The sequence below is a fragment of the Colossoma macropomum genome, unplaced genomic scaffold (genome assembly GCF_904425465.1).
Source record: "Colossoma macropomum unplaced genomic scaffold, Colossoma_macropomum, whole genome shotgun sequence".
NCBI classification, from domain to species: domain Eukaryota; kingdom Metazoa; phylum Chordata; class Actinopteri; order Characiformes; family Serrasalmidae; genus Colossoma; species Colossoma macropomum.
In genome coordinates, this window is record NW_023494795.1 from 32,645,862 (window position 1) to 32,667,386 (window position 21,525).

The 21,525-nt window shown below is 38.6% G+C and overlaps 1 protein-coding gene across 3 annotated transcripts in view; it reads left to right on the forward strand.

Annotated features, from left to right (window-relative positions):
* lpgat1 (lysophosphatidylglycerol acyltransferase 1) overlaps positions 1 to 21,525 on the forward strand; it is a 70,528-nt gene that overhangs the window by 33,333 nt on the left and 15,670 nt on the right. For all 3 annotated transcript variants that reach the window (XM_036582217.1, XM_036582216.1, XM_036582218.1), the window contains exon 6: positions 8,062 to 8,188. In XM_036582217.1, the coding sequence (XP_036438110.1) occupies positions 8,062 to 8,188 (127 nt within the window). The remainder of the gene's footprint in view (positions 1 to 8,061; positions 8,189 to 21,525) is intronic.

Consider the following 21,525-nt stretch of genomic DNA (forward strand, 5'->3'; position numbering starts at 1 on the left):
ATGCTAGCTCGCAGTAGGGTTGCATTGATACCGTTACAATTTTTTAAATACTTGTCAATACTAAGTCTAATACCACCCTGAGAAACCTACTAAATGAGTGTAATGTACCTTATATACCCTGATATTAAATGAAGTGGTTTAGCTAGCTGTACTATATTATTTAAGGCTTCGCTGGACTGATTAGCGCTACAGGGGAGAAGAACAGGTTTTGTTCCACATGAGAAAAGCACTCCCCTACCGCTGTAGTTTTGCCCCTCATCTGTCATGCTGCGTTTGGACAGCTCTGTATGTGAACAATTTCAAATAAAACTTTTATTCGAAACAACTTGAGGAACAGAGCAGATTTTCTAACACTGCACTGAAGCTAGAAGTCTTTCTATGGCCTGTTTGCCAAAACAGTCACTGTATTAATGTTTAAACCTCACTCAGTCAAACAGAGTAAAGTCAGCATAGATGGAAATTAGTAGCAAATGTGGAGATTAACTGGCTTGCGAGTCTCCACCTGTATTGAGGAAGCAGCTGTGTGTTTTAAAAATGGGCTAAAATCACACTGTGTATTCCTGGCCCGAACATGCCAAGGCAGAACGTTTAAAGTGACCACTGGCTTTGTGTCCGACTGTGACTGAGTCAGTAACACTTCTCTGTGTGAGCACAGACTCCTTCACTGTGTTTCTTCATTAGTGCGACAGTGTGTACTTATGTCACAGCTGGTATCGGAGTGTTTGTATCTGTGAATTTTTGAGTAAATCAGCACGGTATCGGCCCGATACGAACATCGGTGCATCCCTGACTCACAGAAAGCTTAAATTCCATATGCTGATCCGTTTGCGGACCAACGTGGCCATGATTACTCACCACCTACATTTGGGGACAAAGTTTAATCAGTTAGAGGAGACTTGGGGAGCTAATCTAATGCTTTGCACTTTACTATATGGCTCTTTAGTGCCTATAATAAGATCGCAGGGAGCAGTCACTCCTCTTCTGTGCTTTTGCCTCACTGCTTCCCTCTCCAAGTGCAAAATACTGGGAAAAGATTAGTACAATAAACCACACGCTTCCATTTACCAAGCAAACATCTACTATTTACTGATACTAACTGTGCGCCTGTGAAAAGCTTTATTGTCTTATTTTTGCCACTAACCTGGCTACCGCTGTTGCTCAGAGACGCCCATCCACCAAAATGGAAACTCGTTCTCGCCAGGTGAAAAGTAGTTGCCTGTTGTTTTTTCCCCACCATACTTTAACTTACTTGGTTGTATTTATAGTAAGTTATTTTCTCACAGTAATGACATCTGAAAACAGTGATGAAATGTAATAACTCATTTTGTTTTAGTAAATCAAAATCCTGAAAATGAATCACTATTTTGAGATGAAAGACAAACTTTCATCATGATAAATCAACACCACTGCAGGAAACAGATAGGAAAAACACTCCCCCACCTGGCCGAACAAAACGAACGTAAAAGACTGGGGTTTGTTTATTTTAAACAAATGGTAATTATAAGGTGCGTCTGTGTTCATTTGCATAAAAGTTCCTGCGCTGAACTTACAGTGAATCAAGGCATTTTCCGTTTCATCTCCCATTCATTAGAGGCAGGTAGCAGTTTTGTGTATAGCTTTGCATTGTAACTTTTGGAAGTAAATAGTGAGGTTCTTCTCTGTCCCTTCTTCTTTAAAACTCGTTCAGAATCACCACCTAAAGTCAACTGAGTATAAACTAAACAGCATCCGTTTTTATTATGAAATGAAAACATAGTAATGATAACATTCCAATTTGCCCTCAAGAGATGTTTGAATCTTGGGACCAATTAATGTCAACAAAAATACCCAGTTAAGTCATCATGGAAGGTTCAATTAGATCCTGAACACATCTGAACAGATTTCAGTTAAACATGTAGAGAAAGGACTGATTTATTCTGTTTGAAGACATGACCAAGACCAGACAATGTCGAGACCAAGAACATTGATTTGTGGTCTTGAGACCAGACACAAGTACTATGACACATCTGCAGGGACTGTGTTGTTTAAGATGGTGGTTCTAATGAGATTAACTTTGGGCAATCATGAGCTAATTTAATGACACATTAGACTGATTCTTCCAGAATTTCACTGATATCCAACAAGCCATAATAAGTAAAAAGATTTTCTCAGTAGCAAGGCTGGCAGTGTGCAGCTGTGAGCCAAACGGCTAACTTGGCCAACTTCTGCCAATTAGTAGTAGCCAATTAATATTAGCCAACTATGCCAAAAGTTCTTAATGTACACCTTTTAGTTCATAATGATTGAGTTCTGAAAGACCTGGCGGAGGTTTACAGTGTTGTTGGTTTTTTATGGCTAGCACTGCTGTGTTGTCCATATTGCTGCTCCTTGTTGACCGTTACATTGGTAACGGTCAGGATTGTCATTTACAGATTGGACAAATAACACCGTAACAGCACTACAAGATGTTAGGTTTGTTTAGGTTAATGCTGTTTGTAATGTTCTTTACTGTGTGCCAAAGCAAGTAGCTTATTAGAGGTTTTCCTGATATTTTTCAGACTGAACGTCCTCATGTTGAGACAGTACAACAATAAATTTTATATTAGATCCATTGCCTTATACCAGGGGTCACCAACCCAAATGTTAATGAGTCATTTTGTTCTTTCAGCAAAAATCAAGCCACCTTGGGAGCCACAACATTTTATGTTCATTTTACCATCTTGACTGCACATATGTCTCAGTATGTGCTAATGTACTAGTATAGGATAAAAATATAGGAATACATGAAAAAGCAGGCTTACTTTGCTCTGCTTTAAGCTTTAGCTCAGCTATAGCTGCTTTTCTTGCATCTCTGGCAGGAAACTTTTCCTCAAAAGTAGAACAGTTTCTTGTAAAATGTCTCTCAACGTTCAACTTTTTTACAAGGCTGAAGTCGCTTCTCATTCTCCAGCTTCTTGTTTGAATTTTTTGTTAAATGGTGCCTGAGACACCAGAGTGTGACTGCTGTACCATTTAAGGTGGAACAGGAAAATTCGAATGAGAAGCTGACTTCTGCTTATTGACTGTTTAGTGTTTTGACAGTTTCTTGTTGCAGATTAAACATATATGAAAACAAGCTGGAGTGATTATAAAAGTTCATTAATCTCCAAATTATCAATGTTCATCGTAAATCTTTCTCTTTGTCTTTTCGTTAGCGACTAGCTGGGTGAGACTATCTGCATTGCTATGGTGACCAGCAGTCTGCGTGCCAAACTTCAGGGTTAAAGAGTGAATTAGCAGATACACATTAACCCCAGCGTTTAAGACCATGTATTGTTAAAGCTGTGTTAGAATGATCAGCAGAGCTTTATTTTACTGCAAAGGAGGATTTTTATTTTTACCTAAAAATCTGCTTCTGCTGTGGAGCCGCAACAGGGCAGTAAAAGGGCCGCATGTTGTCGACCCCTACACCAAGAAAACATGCTGAAAATGACCAGTGTTGGACAAAAATGTATAGGAACGAAATTGCATGGAGGCCTTTTAATTCCCACTGGTGGCTTTGCAGCTGCACAGTAATCTTGTGTCTGGAGACCAGCCCTAAATACATGAAGTGGGTAAAACTCATTCACTTTTTTCATATAGCCATCAATCAAAGCCAAGGTTAATTGACTTCTATCATGGGTTATAAGTGTGGGGGAAACCGTATTAGCACATGTAGCACGCACATTTTTTTTTATTAAACTATCAGGAAATGGAGCAGTAGGTCCAAAGGCTTTAGCCTTCTCACTTATAATTCAGAGTTTCTGAGTGATTCCTGCCCTGGAGGTGGAAAAAGCACATCCAGCATTTTTAGCTTGGGTTATTATTGACAGGAAAAGGAGTGACAGAAATAAATACAGCCAAAAAAAACACTGACTGCCATAATAAAATTAAAGTTCACACAGAAGGCTGAACACTGTGCAATAAGGTGAAGAGAAAGCGGACCTGCACAGAGAGTTTGTTAAGCAGTCATATGCAAAAGTTTGAACACCCCTGGTTAAATTACATGCTTTGTTGATTTTCTAAGTGAACACACTTAAATATGGGATTTTTCCTGCAACTTTTAGTGCACAATGTGAGATTATTAATCTATTAAACTATTAAAACTATTAGAAAGAAAACATATTGTTTTATATGTTTTATTTTTTTTTCTCCTAAAATGTTAAATTCAGCAAATAAAAATTCATTGTGCATTAAGATGTGCAGGAGTGTGTTCTCTGTAGAGGACCTGTTAACTTATTTTCACTCAACAACATCAACATCAGGTCATTTGAACAGGGGTGGCAAAACTTTTGCATGCAAGTGTGTAATGGAAGCTTGCTGAATCCTGTCAGTCTCTGTTCAAAGGTCAGGAATCAGTGTTTTCGAATAAATTAATCCAGTTTGGTTGCAGAGAATTGTATAAAATGATTCTAATCTGCTCATCTTAAACAACTTCACAGCTTTCAGAAAATCAGTATGAAGCTGTAAAATGTAGAAATGTGTCTGATCCAGAATGATGAACAGATCTGTACAAGATTCTAAACTGACTGAGAAACTGTAGAACATCAAGAATGAAGTTCTAATAAAATTAATGTCCGGAGTTCTTTGTGCTTAAAAGTGAAGATCAAATCTCAAAGCAGATAACTTGGCAAAATTAATGTAAATGATGTGATGATAATACAGTAATCATTGATTATTAATTTATCATATATACATACACACAGTGAATCTTTTGGAATTTTATGCTTTTCTGCATTAATTTGTCATAAAACTGTGATCTGATCCTCATCCAAGTTGTGTATTGACAAATATAATGTGCCTAAAATAATAACACAAAAAAATATGATCTTGCAGGTCTTTACTGCACACACTCATTCAACATTCAAAGTGATAGTGGAAAAAGTAAGTGAACCCTTGGAATTAATAGCTGGTTGACCCGCCCTTGGCAGCAATAACCTCAACCAGGTGCTTCCTGTAGCTGCGGATCAGACCTGCACATCGTTCAGGAGAATTTTTTAGCCCATTCTTCCTGGCAGAACTGCTTTAGCTCTGTCGTGTTCCTTGGACGCCTCATGTGTCTTCAAGTCAATCCATAGCATTTCTATAGGGTTGATATCTGGGCTCTGACTTGGCCACTCCAAAAGGCGGATTGTTTTTCATAAGCCATTCTGTTGTGGCTCCAGTGTTTTGGGTCATTGTCCTGTTGCATCACCCAACTTCTACAGAGTTTCAGCTGACGTACAGACACTCACATTATCCTGTAGAATTTTTTGATACAGTTGGGAATTCATCTTCCCCTCAATGATTGTAAGCTGGCCAGGCCCTGATGTAGCAGAGCAGGCCCAAATCATGATGTTCCCTCCACCATACTTTACGATTGGGATGATATTTTCATGTGATGTGCAGTGCCTTTTTTACGCCAGATGTAGCGCTGCGTGTTCTTTCCAAATAGTTCAGTCTTAGTTTCTGTCCACAAAACATTTTGCCAGTACCGTTGTGGAGTGTCAGTGTGCTCTTTTGCAAACTTCAGGCATGCAGCATGTTCTTTTTAGTAAGCAGTGGCTTCCTTCGTGGTGTCCTGCCATAGACACCCTGCTTGTTCAAGGTTTTTCAGACTGTAGACTCATGAACACAGATGTTAGCCTGCACCAGTGACACCTTCAAATCTTTGGCTGTCACTCGGGGTTGTTTCTTTACCTCATTGATGAGTCTCCGTTGTGCTCTTGGGGTCATTTTGACTAGGCGCCCACTTCTTGGCAGAGTAGCCACGGTCCCAAATTGTCTCCATTTGTAGATTGTTTGCCTTACTGTAGACTGGTGAATTTCTAAAGTCTTTTGAAATCACTTTGTAACCATTTCCAGCTTTATGTAAATCAACAATTTTTGATCGTAGATCCTCTGAAAGCTCTTTTTGGCGAGGCATGGCTCACATACGCGTATCCTTCTTGTGCAGAGCAAACTCAAAGTTTGAGTGGTTTTTATCAGTCAAAGTAGCTCTAGTCCACAACTCCAAACTCATTTTCTTAACAAGACTCCAGGTATGGAGTCACTAAAACGTGGCGAAGCTGAAGTCGCTTCTCTTTCAAATTCTCCCGTTCCACCTTAAATGGTGCCGCATTTACATTCAGCGCCTCAGTTCGAATTTAAGGTGGAACGGGTAAATTCAAACAAGAAGCTGGAGAATAAGAAGCGCTTTCAGCCTCGTAAAACAGTAGAACGTTGAGACATTTAACTGATCTACTTCTGAGGAAAAGTTTTCTGGCGGAGATGGGAGGAAAGCGGCTATAGTTGAGCTAAAGCTTAAAGCAGAGCGAAGTAAATCTGCGTTTTCATTTATATTGTTTAGTCTAAATCTAGGACATCATCACATACTGAGACACACTGGACATTAAACGTTGCGGCTCCCAAGGTGGTTTGATTTTTGTTGAAAGGTCAAAATGTCTCTTCTTATCATTTGTGTTGTGACTCCTGATCTAACCTGGCTTTAATGCAGAGGGAGCCGGTCGGATTTCTCACTCATCCAGTTGTGTTTTTGTTGTGTGCCGCCACAGACTGTCTGGGCGCTGCACTTCCGCACTTCCAAGTTCCGCCTTTTGCGTTCCGTCAACATTACGTTATAAATTAAGTATTTAGAAAATCAATTTTTGACGTTTGTAAATCGATTCAGAATCGTTCACGTCCGCATCGCGATGTATCTAAGAATCGATTTTTTTCCCGCACCCCTAATAAATATTTATATATGTTACATATATATGTTATACTGTTCCCTAAACAACTAGTCCTAATCCACTGGAGGTCTGTATGTTTTTATTATTTTAGCAGCTGGTCTAGTTTTTTGGGGAATAGTATGTAGTAATGATCCTATCTTTGCTCTGTGTTCTATGAAAAGAGCTGAGGGACATTCCTCTTGGATCATCCTCAATATTGGACTTTAGATATCTGCCTAACTCATAAATCCTGCTTTATAAAATACCTCCCAGAGGTGCCCAATCCTGGTCTTGGAGATCTACCGCCATTAAGAGTTTAGCTCCACCCATAATCTAACACACCTGATCCAGGTAATGGAGGCCACTAGGAGCATCTGAACATTAGAACCAGGTGTGCTGGATCTGAACTCTCCAGAGTGGTAGATCTCCAGGACCAGGACCGAACTCTCCTGGTTCTTGTCCTGCTTCATTTGGCAATATGTAGACTTCATTGGCATTTTGAATAGGAACCTGCTTAGTTTCAGTTCGCTACAGCAACACAGTCCAGCTCGGGAACGTGGCATTTTAAACTGGGAAAATTCCATTACAGTTTTAAAATTCTTATCCAGTTTTGCTTGTCCATCTTGTTCAACTCAGCAGCTGTTATAAAAGAATGTGTTTGTGGGCGGAGCCTGCATAGATAGATCCTTTAGCAGCGTAATGGTGTGGCCAGTTTTCCGACTCCCTGCTGATTGCCATGGATACTAGGAAAATGATTGTTGAAAGTGATACAAGGAAGTGACTGTTACGCCAGTGTTGGAAAGTTGGATAATTAGTTATATGATATAGAATGAATAATTATATTATTATATAATTGTATATTAAGACATTGTCTTTGTCTGTTTCATCCCAACACCTGAACTCTGAGTGGACCAGCTGTAGGTTTGAATTCGCATCATATAGTCACATATTTCAAACATTTATTCACAAGTCTGGAACTGCCCATTTTCTTGTAATGTAACTGAGCTTCAAGTCAACAGGATTTCTGTTCTTTTACAGGTATTTGTATCTAAATTATTGTCCGTGATAATTGTGTGTAGATTAGGGCAAAAATGCTGGAGCGTTCCTTAGATCTTTGGTGTCTCAATTTTGCTCAGTAGTCTGTTTTGCTGAAGACACAGAGGCTGTTTTCTGCTTTCATTTTTTTCTCTTATTCTCACTGTAAATGTTTCCGCATAAATGTCAAACCCTTTAAACTTCTGGCTGCCTTTGATATTGAAGTTTGTCTGTCTATTATAAGTTGAACTGTACTCTTCAGTAACGCTTGTTTGCCCAATTTGTCATGTTTTTCAGTCTTCTTTTAAACTTTTTCAAACCACTGTGTGTCCCTGTGTAGTTGCCAAGCCTAAAGGACTGCAGTGGGTGGTGGACGTGACCATAGCATACCCCAACGCTAAACCCATGGACATTCAGACCTGGATCTTTGGCTATAGACCACCTACAGTTACACATGTGCACTACAGGTAAGACCATCTACGTCCTTCAGCTCTGGTGGCTGCAGCGAAAACTGTGAAATTAAACTGTGTACTCATTATCTAAGCTACTATCGTCCTTTATTAGTTCAGCAAAGGGGGACAATCAGACAGTTTGTGTTAAAGCAGCAAGTTTAAAGGGAAATTCCACCAAGTTTTCAGCACAATTCAGTGTTTGAGATGTAAACAGTCATTCAGAGTGGTTTGGTCTGAAATGGATGATTGCAGAGACTCAGGTTTTACACTGGTAGTGGTAGGAACTAGGAGATGCATTTTTGTGAAAAGTGTAAATGGAATCTGGCCAGATTATCCAGATACGATCCAGACATTAAACACGTTAATGCAAAGTGTAAAGAGCCTCTCTGTAAAGCAGATTTTAGAGGTACTGAGCTCTTCAGATATTTGGTTCCTATCACCACCACTGTGGACAATTCTGACACTCTCTAGAATGAAGCATTCACCACTCTGAATGACATTGTTTACATATTAACCATTTTATTATGCCAAAATGAGTGTGTCTCTCTGTTTCTTACTGTTAAAGAGCAGCAGGAGAAATACCAGCTGCTGATTCACAAAGAAGGCAAATTTTAATCACTGTTTTTCTTGCATTTGGTGATCACGACAGCACTAACCTACAGCGTGAGCTGCTTCAGCTGTGATGCAGTAAACCCCACAGCCTGTGGTCCTCAGTGAGGGTATGAGCTCCCAGGTTGGAGCAGGTGCTCTGTGGTGATCTGTCGTCATGGGCTCTGCTCCCTGAGGGATGCTGGTGTTTGGATGTAGTTCTTTTCTAGGTGCTGCAGTGACTCCAGTGGGATTGCTCTTGTCTTGGTGTCACTGACACTAAACAGGGTCTCTACCTGTGGGGGTGGGGGCCAGGCTCAGTGATCTGCTGACATACAATGCTGCTTATAAAGACTGAAGGTGATGCTGGATTTAGCTCTTTTGCCTGCGTCAAGGCTAAACGTCTCTCAGGACTGTGTGTGCGGTCTGCTTGTCTCAGAGAGACTCATTTCTTGGTTGTCGCTCTTTCCACATGAAGTCAGAGCCATGCTTCCTGCACAGAATAGTCACTTCGTATTTATGACTATTTTCACTACTGCTGCATGATGAATTACAGACCACAGTTAATGTAGTTCAGGACTACAGCATTAAAACGATAGTTCATCACAAACAGTGGCATTAACGTAATAAGTTCCTTTTCATTTGTCAGAGGTAGAGCCTGACTGATATACTGTCATATGCAAAAGTTTGAACACTCTCTGAAAAGTTTTATTCCTTACAGAGAACTAAAATGTGGTATTTTTCTGTTAATTTTGGTGCACGATTTCTTTTTATTTGCTAAATTTAACATGCTTGAAAAAATACAGCATAAAATAAGTAATAAATAAAGCATAAAATAATAAAGTTTTGCTCCAGCAATATTTTAAGTTTTTTGGTTTTACTTTTTTATTTTTTGTGATTCAAACTCATAATCCCCTGGTGATCCCAATGCAACCTGGTTATTATAGTTTTTACATTTTAATTTGTTTTTATTTTTTATTATGTTTTTCACTTTGGTTTTTGATTCCAGTTTTATATTGTTTTTTGTAGCTTTAAAGATGCATTGATAGTTTTATAGTTTATAGTTTGGTTTTTATTTTCTGAAAAGTAAGTTTTAGTTAGTTGTAGTTTAGTTGTAGTAACTTTTATTAAGTTTCATTTTTAGTTTATAATGAATTAGTATTATAATGAACACTAATAGTAGGTGTAGCGCTGTCGCCTCACAGCAAGACGGGCCTGGGTTTGATTCTCTGCCTGGGCGACCGGCGTCTTTTCTGCGTGCAGTTTGCATGTTATCCTCATGTCTGTGTGGGTTTCTTACGGAGGCTCCGGTTTCCTCTGGGTGCTCTGGTTTCCTCCCACAGTCCAAAGACATGCAGTCAGGCTGACTGGACACACTAAATTGCCCCTAGGTGTGAGTGTGTGAATGTATATGTCTGTGTGTCTGTACTGTGGTGAACTGGCGACCTGTCCAGGGTGTTTCCCGCCCTCTGCCCAGTGACTGCTTGGATAGGCTCCAGCTCCGCCTGCAACCCAGAAGGGTGTGTGTGTGTGATAGGAGGTATTTGATAGGAGTAGAATAAAATTAACCCAACAGTAGACTGAGCTCAGGTCGGCTCCGGCTTTCCTTAAAGACAAAACACAGAAGAGTTTATTCTCAGTAATTCTGTTTAATTTTAGTCAGTTCTGCAGTGGACATTACAGTTTTGATGTAGTTTTTGTGTCACAGTTGACAACTTACAGTTACAGGGAAGGACTGATTATGAATTTTTATGCTGATTCTGATTCCTTTACAGCCAAATTGTCCAGTGCCTGTATGTTGCACTGTGTGGGTAATATAGGTCACAATATGAATGACATTATTTGAATGAATAACCTTATTCACATAACCTTATTCAAACACTATGTTGAAAGTAAGAGGCAACTGGTTGTTCAGCACAGTTACTTATGTATAATTTTGCTGTGACATTTTAGTGCAGGTGTAGCAGCAGAAAGCAGAAGAATACAGCGTGAGTACTTTTACCTGCATCACATTATTTACCTAATAAAATAAAAATAATACATTATTATTCTGATTCCCTAATATCAGTCAAATCGCTGTTTACCTAAAACCTTTGGAATATAACATTTAAAAACTGAAATATAAATATAAATCAACCATTATTATAAGTTATCGGAATTGCTAGTTGGTATCAGCATCACCCCAAAATGTTCATATCAGCCTGCGGTTAGAGGTCGACCTAAACACGTCTGAAACATCCTTATCTGTGTTTTATGCTCCATTTAGTTAATGATACTTGTAAAAACCATGTAGCATGTCACATACCAGGAAGTGTGAATTTAAACCGCTGTTTTCTCTGAACTCTGCTCCACTAAAGCTCACTGAACTCGACACTAAAGGCTGATAGCTCTGCAATGCGTCACAAAAGCCCGCTAGTAAAAGTCTGACCAAAAAAATTAATGAATGATAATAAAAGACATAAATCAAGTGTACTTTTCAGCCAAGAGGTGTTTGGTGTCTGAAGTTTCCTTCTTAAGTTTTTCTCTGGAGATTTAAGGCTAATGTAGCTAACAAGTAATGGACACTTATACCCCACCAATTAGCATTGTTCTAACTGCATTTCTTGTCTATAAAATAGTACATGATAGAGATAAAATGGTACACGCTTAAACATGATGGTCCTTCAAAGTTTCTTTTAGTAAAGAAAATGGTTCTATATAGAACCATGGACACTGCAAGAATGCTTTCATGATGCAGAGAACGCTTTAATTGATGATTATTTATGATTATTGTTATTATTATTATTATTAGTAGTAGTAGTAGTAGCAGTAGTAGTATTTATTTATTTATTTATTATTTTATTTATTATTTTTATTTTGTGTGATTTGTGTATTACAGAAGTGTAGCAGGTGCTGATAAAGTTCTATTGGAGAACCTTTATTTATCTGAGCCAATCAGAGTAAAATAATTAGAGCTCTGTACACACCTTAAAAAGATGGTTCTTCAAGGGTTCTTTAGTAAAGAAAATGTTTCTGTATAGAGCCATGAACACACAAAGAACCCTTTGCATGATTAAAGGGTTCTTTAGATTGATGGAGAATGTGCTGTAAGTGGTTCTATATGGCATGGTTCTTTTATTGTAACAAGCTTTTTGGTGCTGTATAGAACCCTTTTTGGTGCTATATAAAACCATTTGCAAAAAAGTTTTATAAAGAACCATCTGTAGCATATTTCTTCATCAATCTGAAGAACCCTTTCATGATGCAATGAACCCTTTAATTATGCAAAGAGTTCTTTGAGTGTTAATGGTTCTATATAGAAATATTTTCTTTTCTAAAGAAGCCCTTGAAGAACCATTACTTTTAAGTGTGTAGGAGACAAGTGTGTGATGTGTTAGGCATGTAGTTAGCACCATGCTAACTTGTGGCATATAAGCTTTTAATACTTGTTAGCTACATTAGCCTTGTAGCTCTAGTGCTAAAACTAAAGAAGCAAACTTAAGACACCAAACATGTCTGGGTTGATCAACTACATCTGGGGTAAAGGGGGGCAAATTTGATTATTTCTTTCTTTCTTTTTTTTTATAGCTCTATATATTGTAATTTGAGTCACAGGCCATCCAGTCTCAGCTGGTTACATGTTTACATTGTTATTATGCTGTTTTATGTGACCTGCTAGGATTAGGTGCACATCTTCAGTATTATAACTCAGGAGATTTGGAGTGCAAGGTGGTCAGCAAGGTAATCTCTCTCTCTCTCTCTCTCTCTCTCTCTCTCTCTCTCTCTCTCTCTCTCTCTCTCTTCTCTTCTCTCTCTCTCTCTCTCTCTCATTTCTCTGCATGTGCTCCTGCTGGATAATCTGTGTGGGACTGAGCGAGGTCATTGACCTCATGGGTTTTTTTTCCTCCATAGGAGCTGTGCCTTGTGCTATCTTTCTTTCTTTCAGCTCTGCTTGGTTCTTGCTAATGCAGGCTCAGGAGAGTGCTGTGATTTAGTGAGCTTTTTTAGCCTGCCTGCTCATCAGCTCTGTACACCTGCCCTGAGCTCAGAGGACAGAGAACAGCCTGAAGAAAGTCTTTACACAGCTGTTCTTCCCCGTACTGTCCAGATACAGAACGCATCACCCAGATAGTCAGTTCTGTCCCTTAATGTTCAGTTTTGACTGCAACTAAATTGGAACAGAAATGAACAACAGAAAATGTAGTAATGCGTTCAAAGGCCGCTTTTTAAATGAAACAATAGAAGTCATATCGCCCCGTACACTTCCTGTAGTGTATTACAATCTGTCATAATGACTGTGTGGATAATATGAATATTATGGGGTGTTATAGTGCAGGGATCTCGAGACCGCTCTATATGGCCCATCAGAAACATCATATCAGCTTAGGTTGAAGCTTACACTCTTAAAAGCAAAAGCAGTGCATGAAAGACAAAGCAAATGGAAACCTGACGTAAAGCTGAACGATTTGGGACGACTATCTGATTGTGATTTTTCTGACCAATACTGCGACTGCAATTTCATTTGCAATTATTTTCTATAAATTAAGATTCAGGCCTGTTTTTTATTTTTTTTCAATAAGACCTGAATATCCACTTTTTCTGGCTTGAGGTTTGAATCCTGAATGTCAAGTTGTAAAGTTGTGGTTGTGATGGCACAACACATGTAGGTTTGGTTGCCTCTGATTGGTTTTACTTATTACTGAATCACACAAGCTCTGTGTTTTTAGTTTAAAATTGTAGATAATGTAGACTATAATAAAAAAAAATTGCATCTGCATGATGAGCATGAACGTGGCATGGCTGTTTATCTAACTATGACTAATTTAGCTATTATTCTAATTTAGACTGATAGTTAAATCTGCCTTCATGGATTCATTCAGGACACAGCTGTAGATACAGTGCGTCAGAGTAAGGAAATGAATAGAATTATCAGGTGAATCCACTGAGAATGCAAAATTAACAATACCTCACTCACGATAACTTGTAATGTTCATCAGGAATGCTGGTACTATCACAAAAGTCTCATATAGTTGTAGTATTACAGTCTACCACAATGGCTGTTCATCATATGAACATTGTAGTTCATTATAGAGCATCTTTGTTCTTCAGTTAATGATGCATTGACATGTCATTTCTTTCCATAATGGCTGCGTCAACTAATTGTGCCCTATTTTTTTTTTACACATAAATCATAAATAACCTTTGAACACTACGTGATCATCTACAGGTTCTTTTCAAGTTATCTTTACTGTCAGTGACCCCCATATCAGAGACCCTGACCTCTTCCCAGCATTGATGGAAATACTCATGTAAAGGTACACTGCTTGGCCTCACACAGTAAATGAACTCACTGGCAGAAGACAGATATCAGGCATCACAGTGTATTGGGTGTGATGCTATGCCATGTTGTTACTCAGTGATTTTAGATGGTCACTTCAGTAGGGCATTAACTTTGAATGCAAAGGTAGTTAAAATGATAGTTTTGTGAAAAATCAGATGTACACATTTTCCACCTTTACCCCAAATGTAGTCAGTCAGGCCTGCTTCTTTAGTTTTAGCCCTGGAGCTATGAGGCTAATGTAGTTAACAAGCAATGTAAGCTTTATACTCCACTTCAAATAGTGTCATGCCTGCGTGTCTCAAACTGTGTGGAGTGAATTATAGACCTGATTATGTGGTTTCTGATACTGTATGGCACTGTATGGTTTAGTATGACATGCTCACCCAGGTGGGGAATTGAACCCCAGTCTCGAGTTTGCGTGTCTGATGCATACACAGTATTGTTATTGCGCATTGTTGTTTTCTCATGTATTGATGATGTAGCTGCTCCTGACGGCTTTAGAGAGAGTAACTCATACAGAGAGGTTTATTTTGAAGGCAGTGATCTGAGAACCCACACAAGATTCATATATTTAACTTTATCCGTCTCTATAAAACGCACTGATGTTCACACTGTGTAATCACACAGACGCTGGATCCTCCTCTGCCATAAACGCTTCTTTCACTCCTCCATTGCTCCTTTCATCACTTCTCAGGTGACTCCTCCTGTTGCCGTGGATTCTTATCTCTGGTGCTGTCACCGTGAGCTGCTGGAGTTTGTCCTCAGTGGCCCGATTTTACGTCAGCTCTAAAGATTTATTACACTAGAGGTGTCTCTCTCCCCTCTCTCTCTCTCTCGTTAGCGCTCTCTCTCTTTGTGAGTCATTATTATAATGCTGTATTACAATCTCTGTTTACACATCATCAACTTTGCATACTAATGTAATGGAAGTTTCTGAAGTGCATTTATACCTTTTGATATGTAGAAACGACAGGAATATGCAAAAATGCTAAAGTTTGTGCACCCCAAACATATCCACTATGGAAAACACATTTCTTCACATTTAAATTCACAGTTGCTGATTAATTGCTGTATGTAGCATATTGGAAAATAAAACCTAAAATGACCTGCACATTTTTTATGTTTTATTTTTTCCAATATGTTAAACAAAATTGAAACGGCACACCTACAGAAAAATGCCTTTTTAATTTGTATCTGCAGTGTGTGTTATTACTGTCTTGAAAATTGCGTATAACTGTACACCCAGCTAAGAGTAGAAACCGGAGTGATGTGTCATTAGATGAACGTATTGTGGATACTGTTCTAAAACTTACCATAGACTTGGATTCATGCCATTAGAAATTTAAATGTAAAAATCAGAATTATTTAGAAACTGTATATAATCAAGTCAAAGTTTATCTAATATAGCGTTTTTACAACAGGCGTTGTCATATAGCAGCTTTATAGAAGCAGGTCCGAGCACCGATTAGCATAACCAGAGGCGACAGTGGCAAGAAAAACTCCCTAAGAGCAAGAGGAAAAACGCTTGAGATGAACCAAGGCTTAAAAGTGGAACCCATCCTTCTCGGTCAGCAAACATTATAGTCAAAATATAGTCGTTATTTTTAATCTGTATGGTAGCGTTTGAAAGAGAGAGGCCTGCGTAATGGCTGAATGTAGGAATTGCTTTTTCAGAGGTGTGGTGTTCTGTTCCTTTTGGGTGGATTAATATACTTTTTCTTGCTTGATTGGCGGTTTGTCCTGGTTGTACCTGCCCCTCCTGTGAGGATTTAGCTCTAGGTTAAGCCGAGGAAAAGAAGAGGATGAGGGGAAAAAACTCTGTCCTGTTTGGGCCTGTCCTCTGAAGCACACCTCAGAAACAGGACGTCCTATGATTCTGTCTGCAGTCCAGTATAGAGCCACACCATATGCACAGTGTTTTGATTGTTATAAAATCCAAAATGATTGACCAAAATGATTTTATATTATTTTTTAAACATTTAGTGCAGGGATGCCTGATCCCTGGCAACCCTATTATCTGAATATTTTCTCTACACACCTGACTCAGCTAACGAGGAGCTTGTTAATGAGTTAATGAGCCAGTCAAGTGTGTACGATAAAACAAAGTACAACTCTCAGAAAAGAGGCACTGAACTGTTATTGGGTGGTACCATCAAGGGTTTGTCTTCAGTACCTTTAGTAAAGGAACCTAATTGCACCATGTTCCACTGCAGTTATGTATTTTTAATTGTCATGATTCTATATACCTTTCCTTGAATCCAGGCTTCTTATTTTATTAATAGAATTTAAAACGTTAGGTTATGAAAAGGGACAATTGCACACCTGTCCACTGGGGGAAAACATACTTAAGGTACACAGTTGAACCTTAAGGTTACGGCTGAAAGATTAATCATTTTTATATCGAAAATTGCGATTTAAAAGAGCGCAATTTTCAAATGATTACAAAAAATGCCTACATTATCAAAAACATTATCCTAAATTTAAAGAGGGGAAATTTAATTTTAGAACACAGATCTTTTGAAGTGCCTGTAGATGACTTAGGCCAATCAGAGGCAACCAAATTTCCATGTGTAGTGACATCACCACCACAACTTACTAGCAGTCTGGCACACTACATTCAGGGTTCGAGCCTCAAAGAGAAAAAGTCAGTATTCTGGTCTACCGCATCACCGTCGAGTTCATGTGCCCCGTAACATTTTATTGTTTTGGTTCGCTTCTTTAAAGTTTACAAGGAAAACATTTAAGTTAATGTATTCAACAGTTTAAAGTAATACAGAGTTTTATGTTTTCTAGTAAAAAAGGTAAAACAGTTATAAATATCAGGAATGAGAAATGAGATTGAGAAAAAATAAATAAAATAGAAAAATAAATTTACTATATAGAGCTCTAACTGAATTAAATTATGTGAATATTGTTTATCTGCATAATGATTGACACTCAAATATTTATGGACTTAGTTTGAGGCTGTTTTGTGAAAAGACCCTGTTAGGCAGGGCTGTGCAGCGTTAACCATGTGGTCTGTGCCATATCCAGTGTTTCCCCACTGCCCAATTCATCCACTCAGCGCAGTAGTGTGAGCTGTGACGCAGGTTCAGTTGTAGTGTTTATGGTAGTTGTAGACCATCAGGTAATACAAACACTAGAGAACACATCCAGATGTTTGTAAACAAAGATGCACAAATGCCCAGAGGTAGTTTAGTTTAGAGTTGTAAGGTCATGTTTAAAGTCAGTAACGATTTGTGATTTTTATTGTTTGTCTGCTGAAAAAAAAAAAAACTTGCCACATGCTGTTCCTATTGCCTGTACTATCTTTAGTCTGTTTCTTAAGAATAAGCTGACTAAATTAAAAATCACCTGCTTTTAAATAACGCCTTACATTTAATAAACTGTTTCACCTCTGAAATTTATAACTCCAGCCATACATACACTCCTGCTGGTGTGGGTTCCCTCGCACTCTATGATGCCGAAAAAAACTCTACTTAAGTGCTAATAGTGCTAGTGGTGGCCAATCTGAGTTATTTAGGAGAAAATTAATTTTCTGGGCATTTTACAAACTTTTTAGACACCGCTTCTGTTTTTTCACAGTTAAAATATTTTCAAATTTGTTCCAGTTATTGAGATGTACTTTTTTAGAAGCGTTTTATGTTTTTATCTCAGTCTGAAAAATATGTTGACATGCTCAACATTATTACAAACAGCATTTTGGTTGTCTAAACATGTTTGTATCACAGTGAATATGATGTTGGAGAGTGCGGTCAGTGGGTGAGGCTGCAGCAGGCTGGTATTTGTGGAGAAGTGCATGTTTGTCATGTGATGTTTGACCACAATTAAATTAAACAGCAAACACATGGAGTGTGAGGAGCTCACTGCCTCGTTAGTTGCCACAGTGACAGCAGTGGAGACACTGCTGGGTTTGTTTTTGTGCTTTGTTGGGACATGGGGTCATACATTCTCTACACAGTACTGTACAAAAGTCAGAGGCCTTCATTTATTTACATTTCCAGTCAATACAGCCACAGAGTAGAAGGTCTTCATTTTTCAGGAGATGTTTTTGAGGAGATTAGATATAAGATAATGCACCTGCATAAGGAAGGAGAAAGTCAAATTCAAAAAGTGATTTGAAAACTGCAGAGAAAAGGAGACTCCTAACAACCACCTGGAAGACCTGGTAGACACCAAAACTGTCCCCGTCAGATGAACAGCACTTAAAACTTTCATCATTCATCAGTTCTTCACTGTGAGAAGACACCTTAGTGCTTTGGGTCTGAAAGGATGTGTAGCTGTCAAGAAGCCTCACTGAGAAAAGGAGACGGACACATCAAACAAAGAAGCTGAACAATGGACTGACCACCCCAGAGTCCAGACCTCAACATCACTGAATGTGTTTGATTACTTCAGAAAATGATCAACCAGCTTCTAAGACTGAACTTTGGAGGTGTGTCTGCAGATTCTTTGAGAAACTGAAAGTGAGTCTCCTGAAAAGAATGGAAGCTGTAATTAAGGTAAAGAGTGACATAAAGAGTGATTAGAGTTCGCTGTTGAAGTTTCTGTGTAATTTTCTGTCATGTATGTTTTCTGCTGAAAAATGAGTAACTTGTACTTTATGGCCATTTTGACTGGAAATTAAATAAATAAATAAGATGGTCTCTGAAGTTTGCACAGTACTGCATATCTGCATATCAGTAGCTAATGGTTGTGTGTTTCTGCACTTCTTATTATTCATGCATTTGTTTACTTTTGAGGTTTTGCATTAAACATGAGTGCGGTTCCAAGCCGGTCTGACCAGTTTGTGTGTGTGTGTGTGTAACTTGAATATCAATTGATTATGTAAAAGCTGTTGTTTAGAAACATGACTCGGCCGGTGTGCAGTTTCCTTCACACTGTGCGCTGTTTTCCACTGCTTTGGTTTACAGGCGGTGTTTGTTGGACTGCAGCGGGCGCTGAGCTGACCGTTAGCGTGTGTTTGGGTTTCAGGTGAACGTCCAGGCTGCTGCCAATTGGGTTATTGTGGCAATGTCTGTGTGGTGCCATGGCCACGTGCCAGTCCTGCATCAGCGCGGTGCAGCGTAACACTGCCGTATGAATGATTTAACGAAACATGGCTGCAGTCCATGGTGTAAAATTGTACTTCTTCCTTATTTATTGTTCATGCTTTGTTTTATTAAAGGGGAATTCCACCCATTTTTTTCCTTTTTCAAATTTTTTTTTTTTCAAAATTTCTACATAATTCAGAGGTGGAGATGTAAACACAGTCATTCAAAGTGGTTTGGTGTGAAATAGTTGATTTGTAGAGACTTTCTTTACAGTTGTGGTGATAGGAACCAGCGGTCACCATGACTACAATACAAATTTAGACATTTTATTTTACTATCCAAAACTACCAGTGAACTAACATGTGTCTTCTAAGTTTTATATGGAATATTGACTATGGGAAAATCTGAAAAAAATAAAGTACTGTTAACGTAGAAGATAAGCATAGACAAGGATGCAATCAGGGATATTAACACACATTGCAGCTTTTTAAAAAGGAATGCTGCATAAAGTTTGGAATTTGCACTTTCTACACACTTTCTCCACTTGTTTCAATGAGCTACGAGTCAGAAATCATTCACATAAAAATAATACTATGCTTTTATTACTGGCAGCTAATCAAAACATGCTGTTTCCTATTAATCTGAAGACTATTTTCAAGCTGTTTACTTGTTCTTTGCTTAGCTAATTCTTCTTTGTGACTCATGACTGAAACAAATGCAGAGCTGAAATAAAGGTGATAAATGAACGAACAGGAGGGAAGAGTCTGCACTCAGAAACAGTTTCCATTCTGCAGAGAAAGAGCCAATATGGCAGAGCAGATGGCGGCTGAGCTCAGGAAGGCAAAAGAGTGAATAAAGAAGAAAAGCATGAACAGAGAGCGAGAACAGCCGACATGCTCAGTCGGGTAAAGCACAGCGGCATCAGAGTGTCACAGTGTAGCATGTAGTTCATTATACAAGTAGATTCAAGCCCAGTGAAGTTGAGCGAAGTCTTGTAAATCAGGTCCGTGTGTGAAATAACGGTGGTTAAATCTAGTTGGAAGGGACAGTCTGGACAGCTGTTTTTTGGATGACGTTCGTGGGATGGCTGGTTACGGTTTGCAGTTTTATCCACTTCAGTCTACATTTCGCAGTTGTCAAAACAAAACCTTGTATCTCCAAAATAATAACTTTACAGGAGAAGAAAACATCCTACTTTTAATGTAGGTTAATGGAACCAGGCGTTTTTCCAAGCCATTTTGGGTCATTTCTTTTGATCCATTCATCTGCTACTCCTCCATTGAGAGGACCCAGCTGAGGTGGTTGGGGCACCTGATCAGGATGAATGAATGAATGAATGAATGAATGTCAAAAACTGAAAATGACAAAAATGGAGATGTATAAGATGTATAAGGTGATTCTTTGGCAAAAAAGCAAGCAAAAATTCTGTTTTCCACCTCTACCTAAACGCAGACAATCAGCCAAGACATGTTTGGTGTCAAAGTTGCTTCTATAGTTTTACACTAGAGCTACATGAAATCCATTATTTTATACATTTTTTCCTGTATTGTATCTGCATTTTGAGTCTTGTTTTCAGGTGGTTTTAGAACCCTGTGCATGATTAAGGGGTTCTTTGCATCATGAAAGGTTGATGGAGAATGTGCTGTAGATGGTTCTATGTAGAACCTTTTTGAAAATGGTTCTTTATAGAACCCAGTAATCATGGAAAGAGTTCTTTGAGTGTTCATGATTCTATATAGAACCATTTTCTTTACTTAAGAACCCTTGCACTAATTGACCTTCGGCAGGACTGTCACATACACAGAAAAGAAAAAAATGAATAAGATGATGTTAGTGTCAGAGCAGCTCTGTTTTCAGTTGGACCTTTTGTCCTGCTCTTGTGTCTCGCCCCATTAGCCTTCAGTTCCCAAAGCTAAGCTCAAGCTAATCAAGCTCCACTCCAGACTTTATGGAGGCATCCCAGAACTCCTGCATGAATATTTCAGCTTGTGGAGAGTAGATTAGTAGATCTATAAAGAGTACACTCGCTTATAAATGTTCTACTCCAGCTTCCATTTTTCCCTCTGAAGGCAATGACCTTCATTCATCATACATGAGCTGACGCAGATATCACCCACAGTTTTGTCATTCATCAGATTCATGTCTGGAGTATCTGTACAATCAATCTCATGTCTGGTAAGAGTGTGAGTAAATTTGAGCATAATACTTTAACAGTCTGGAAAAGGGCTTGATTTGCAGTTAAATAATCAACATTGTCAGTAACATCAATAATATCAACAATAACAGTGACAATTGCAACAATTGTCCTCATTCCCCCACCACTCTTACGCTCTTACTTACGCAGTTTTCATGAAGATTCTGACATTCACCAGTGTTTTCTTATTTGGGATTTATTCTTAAGTAAGAATAGA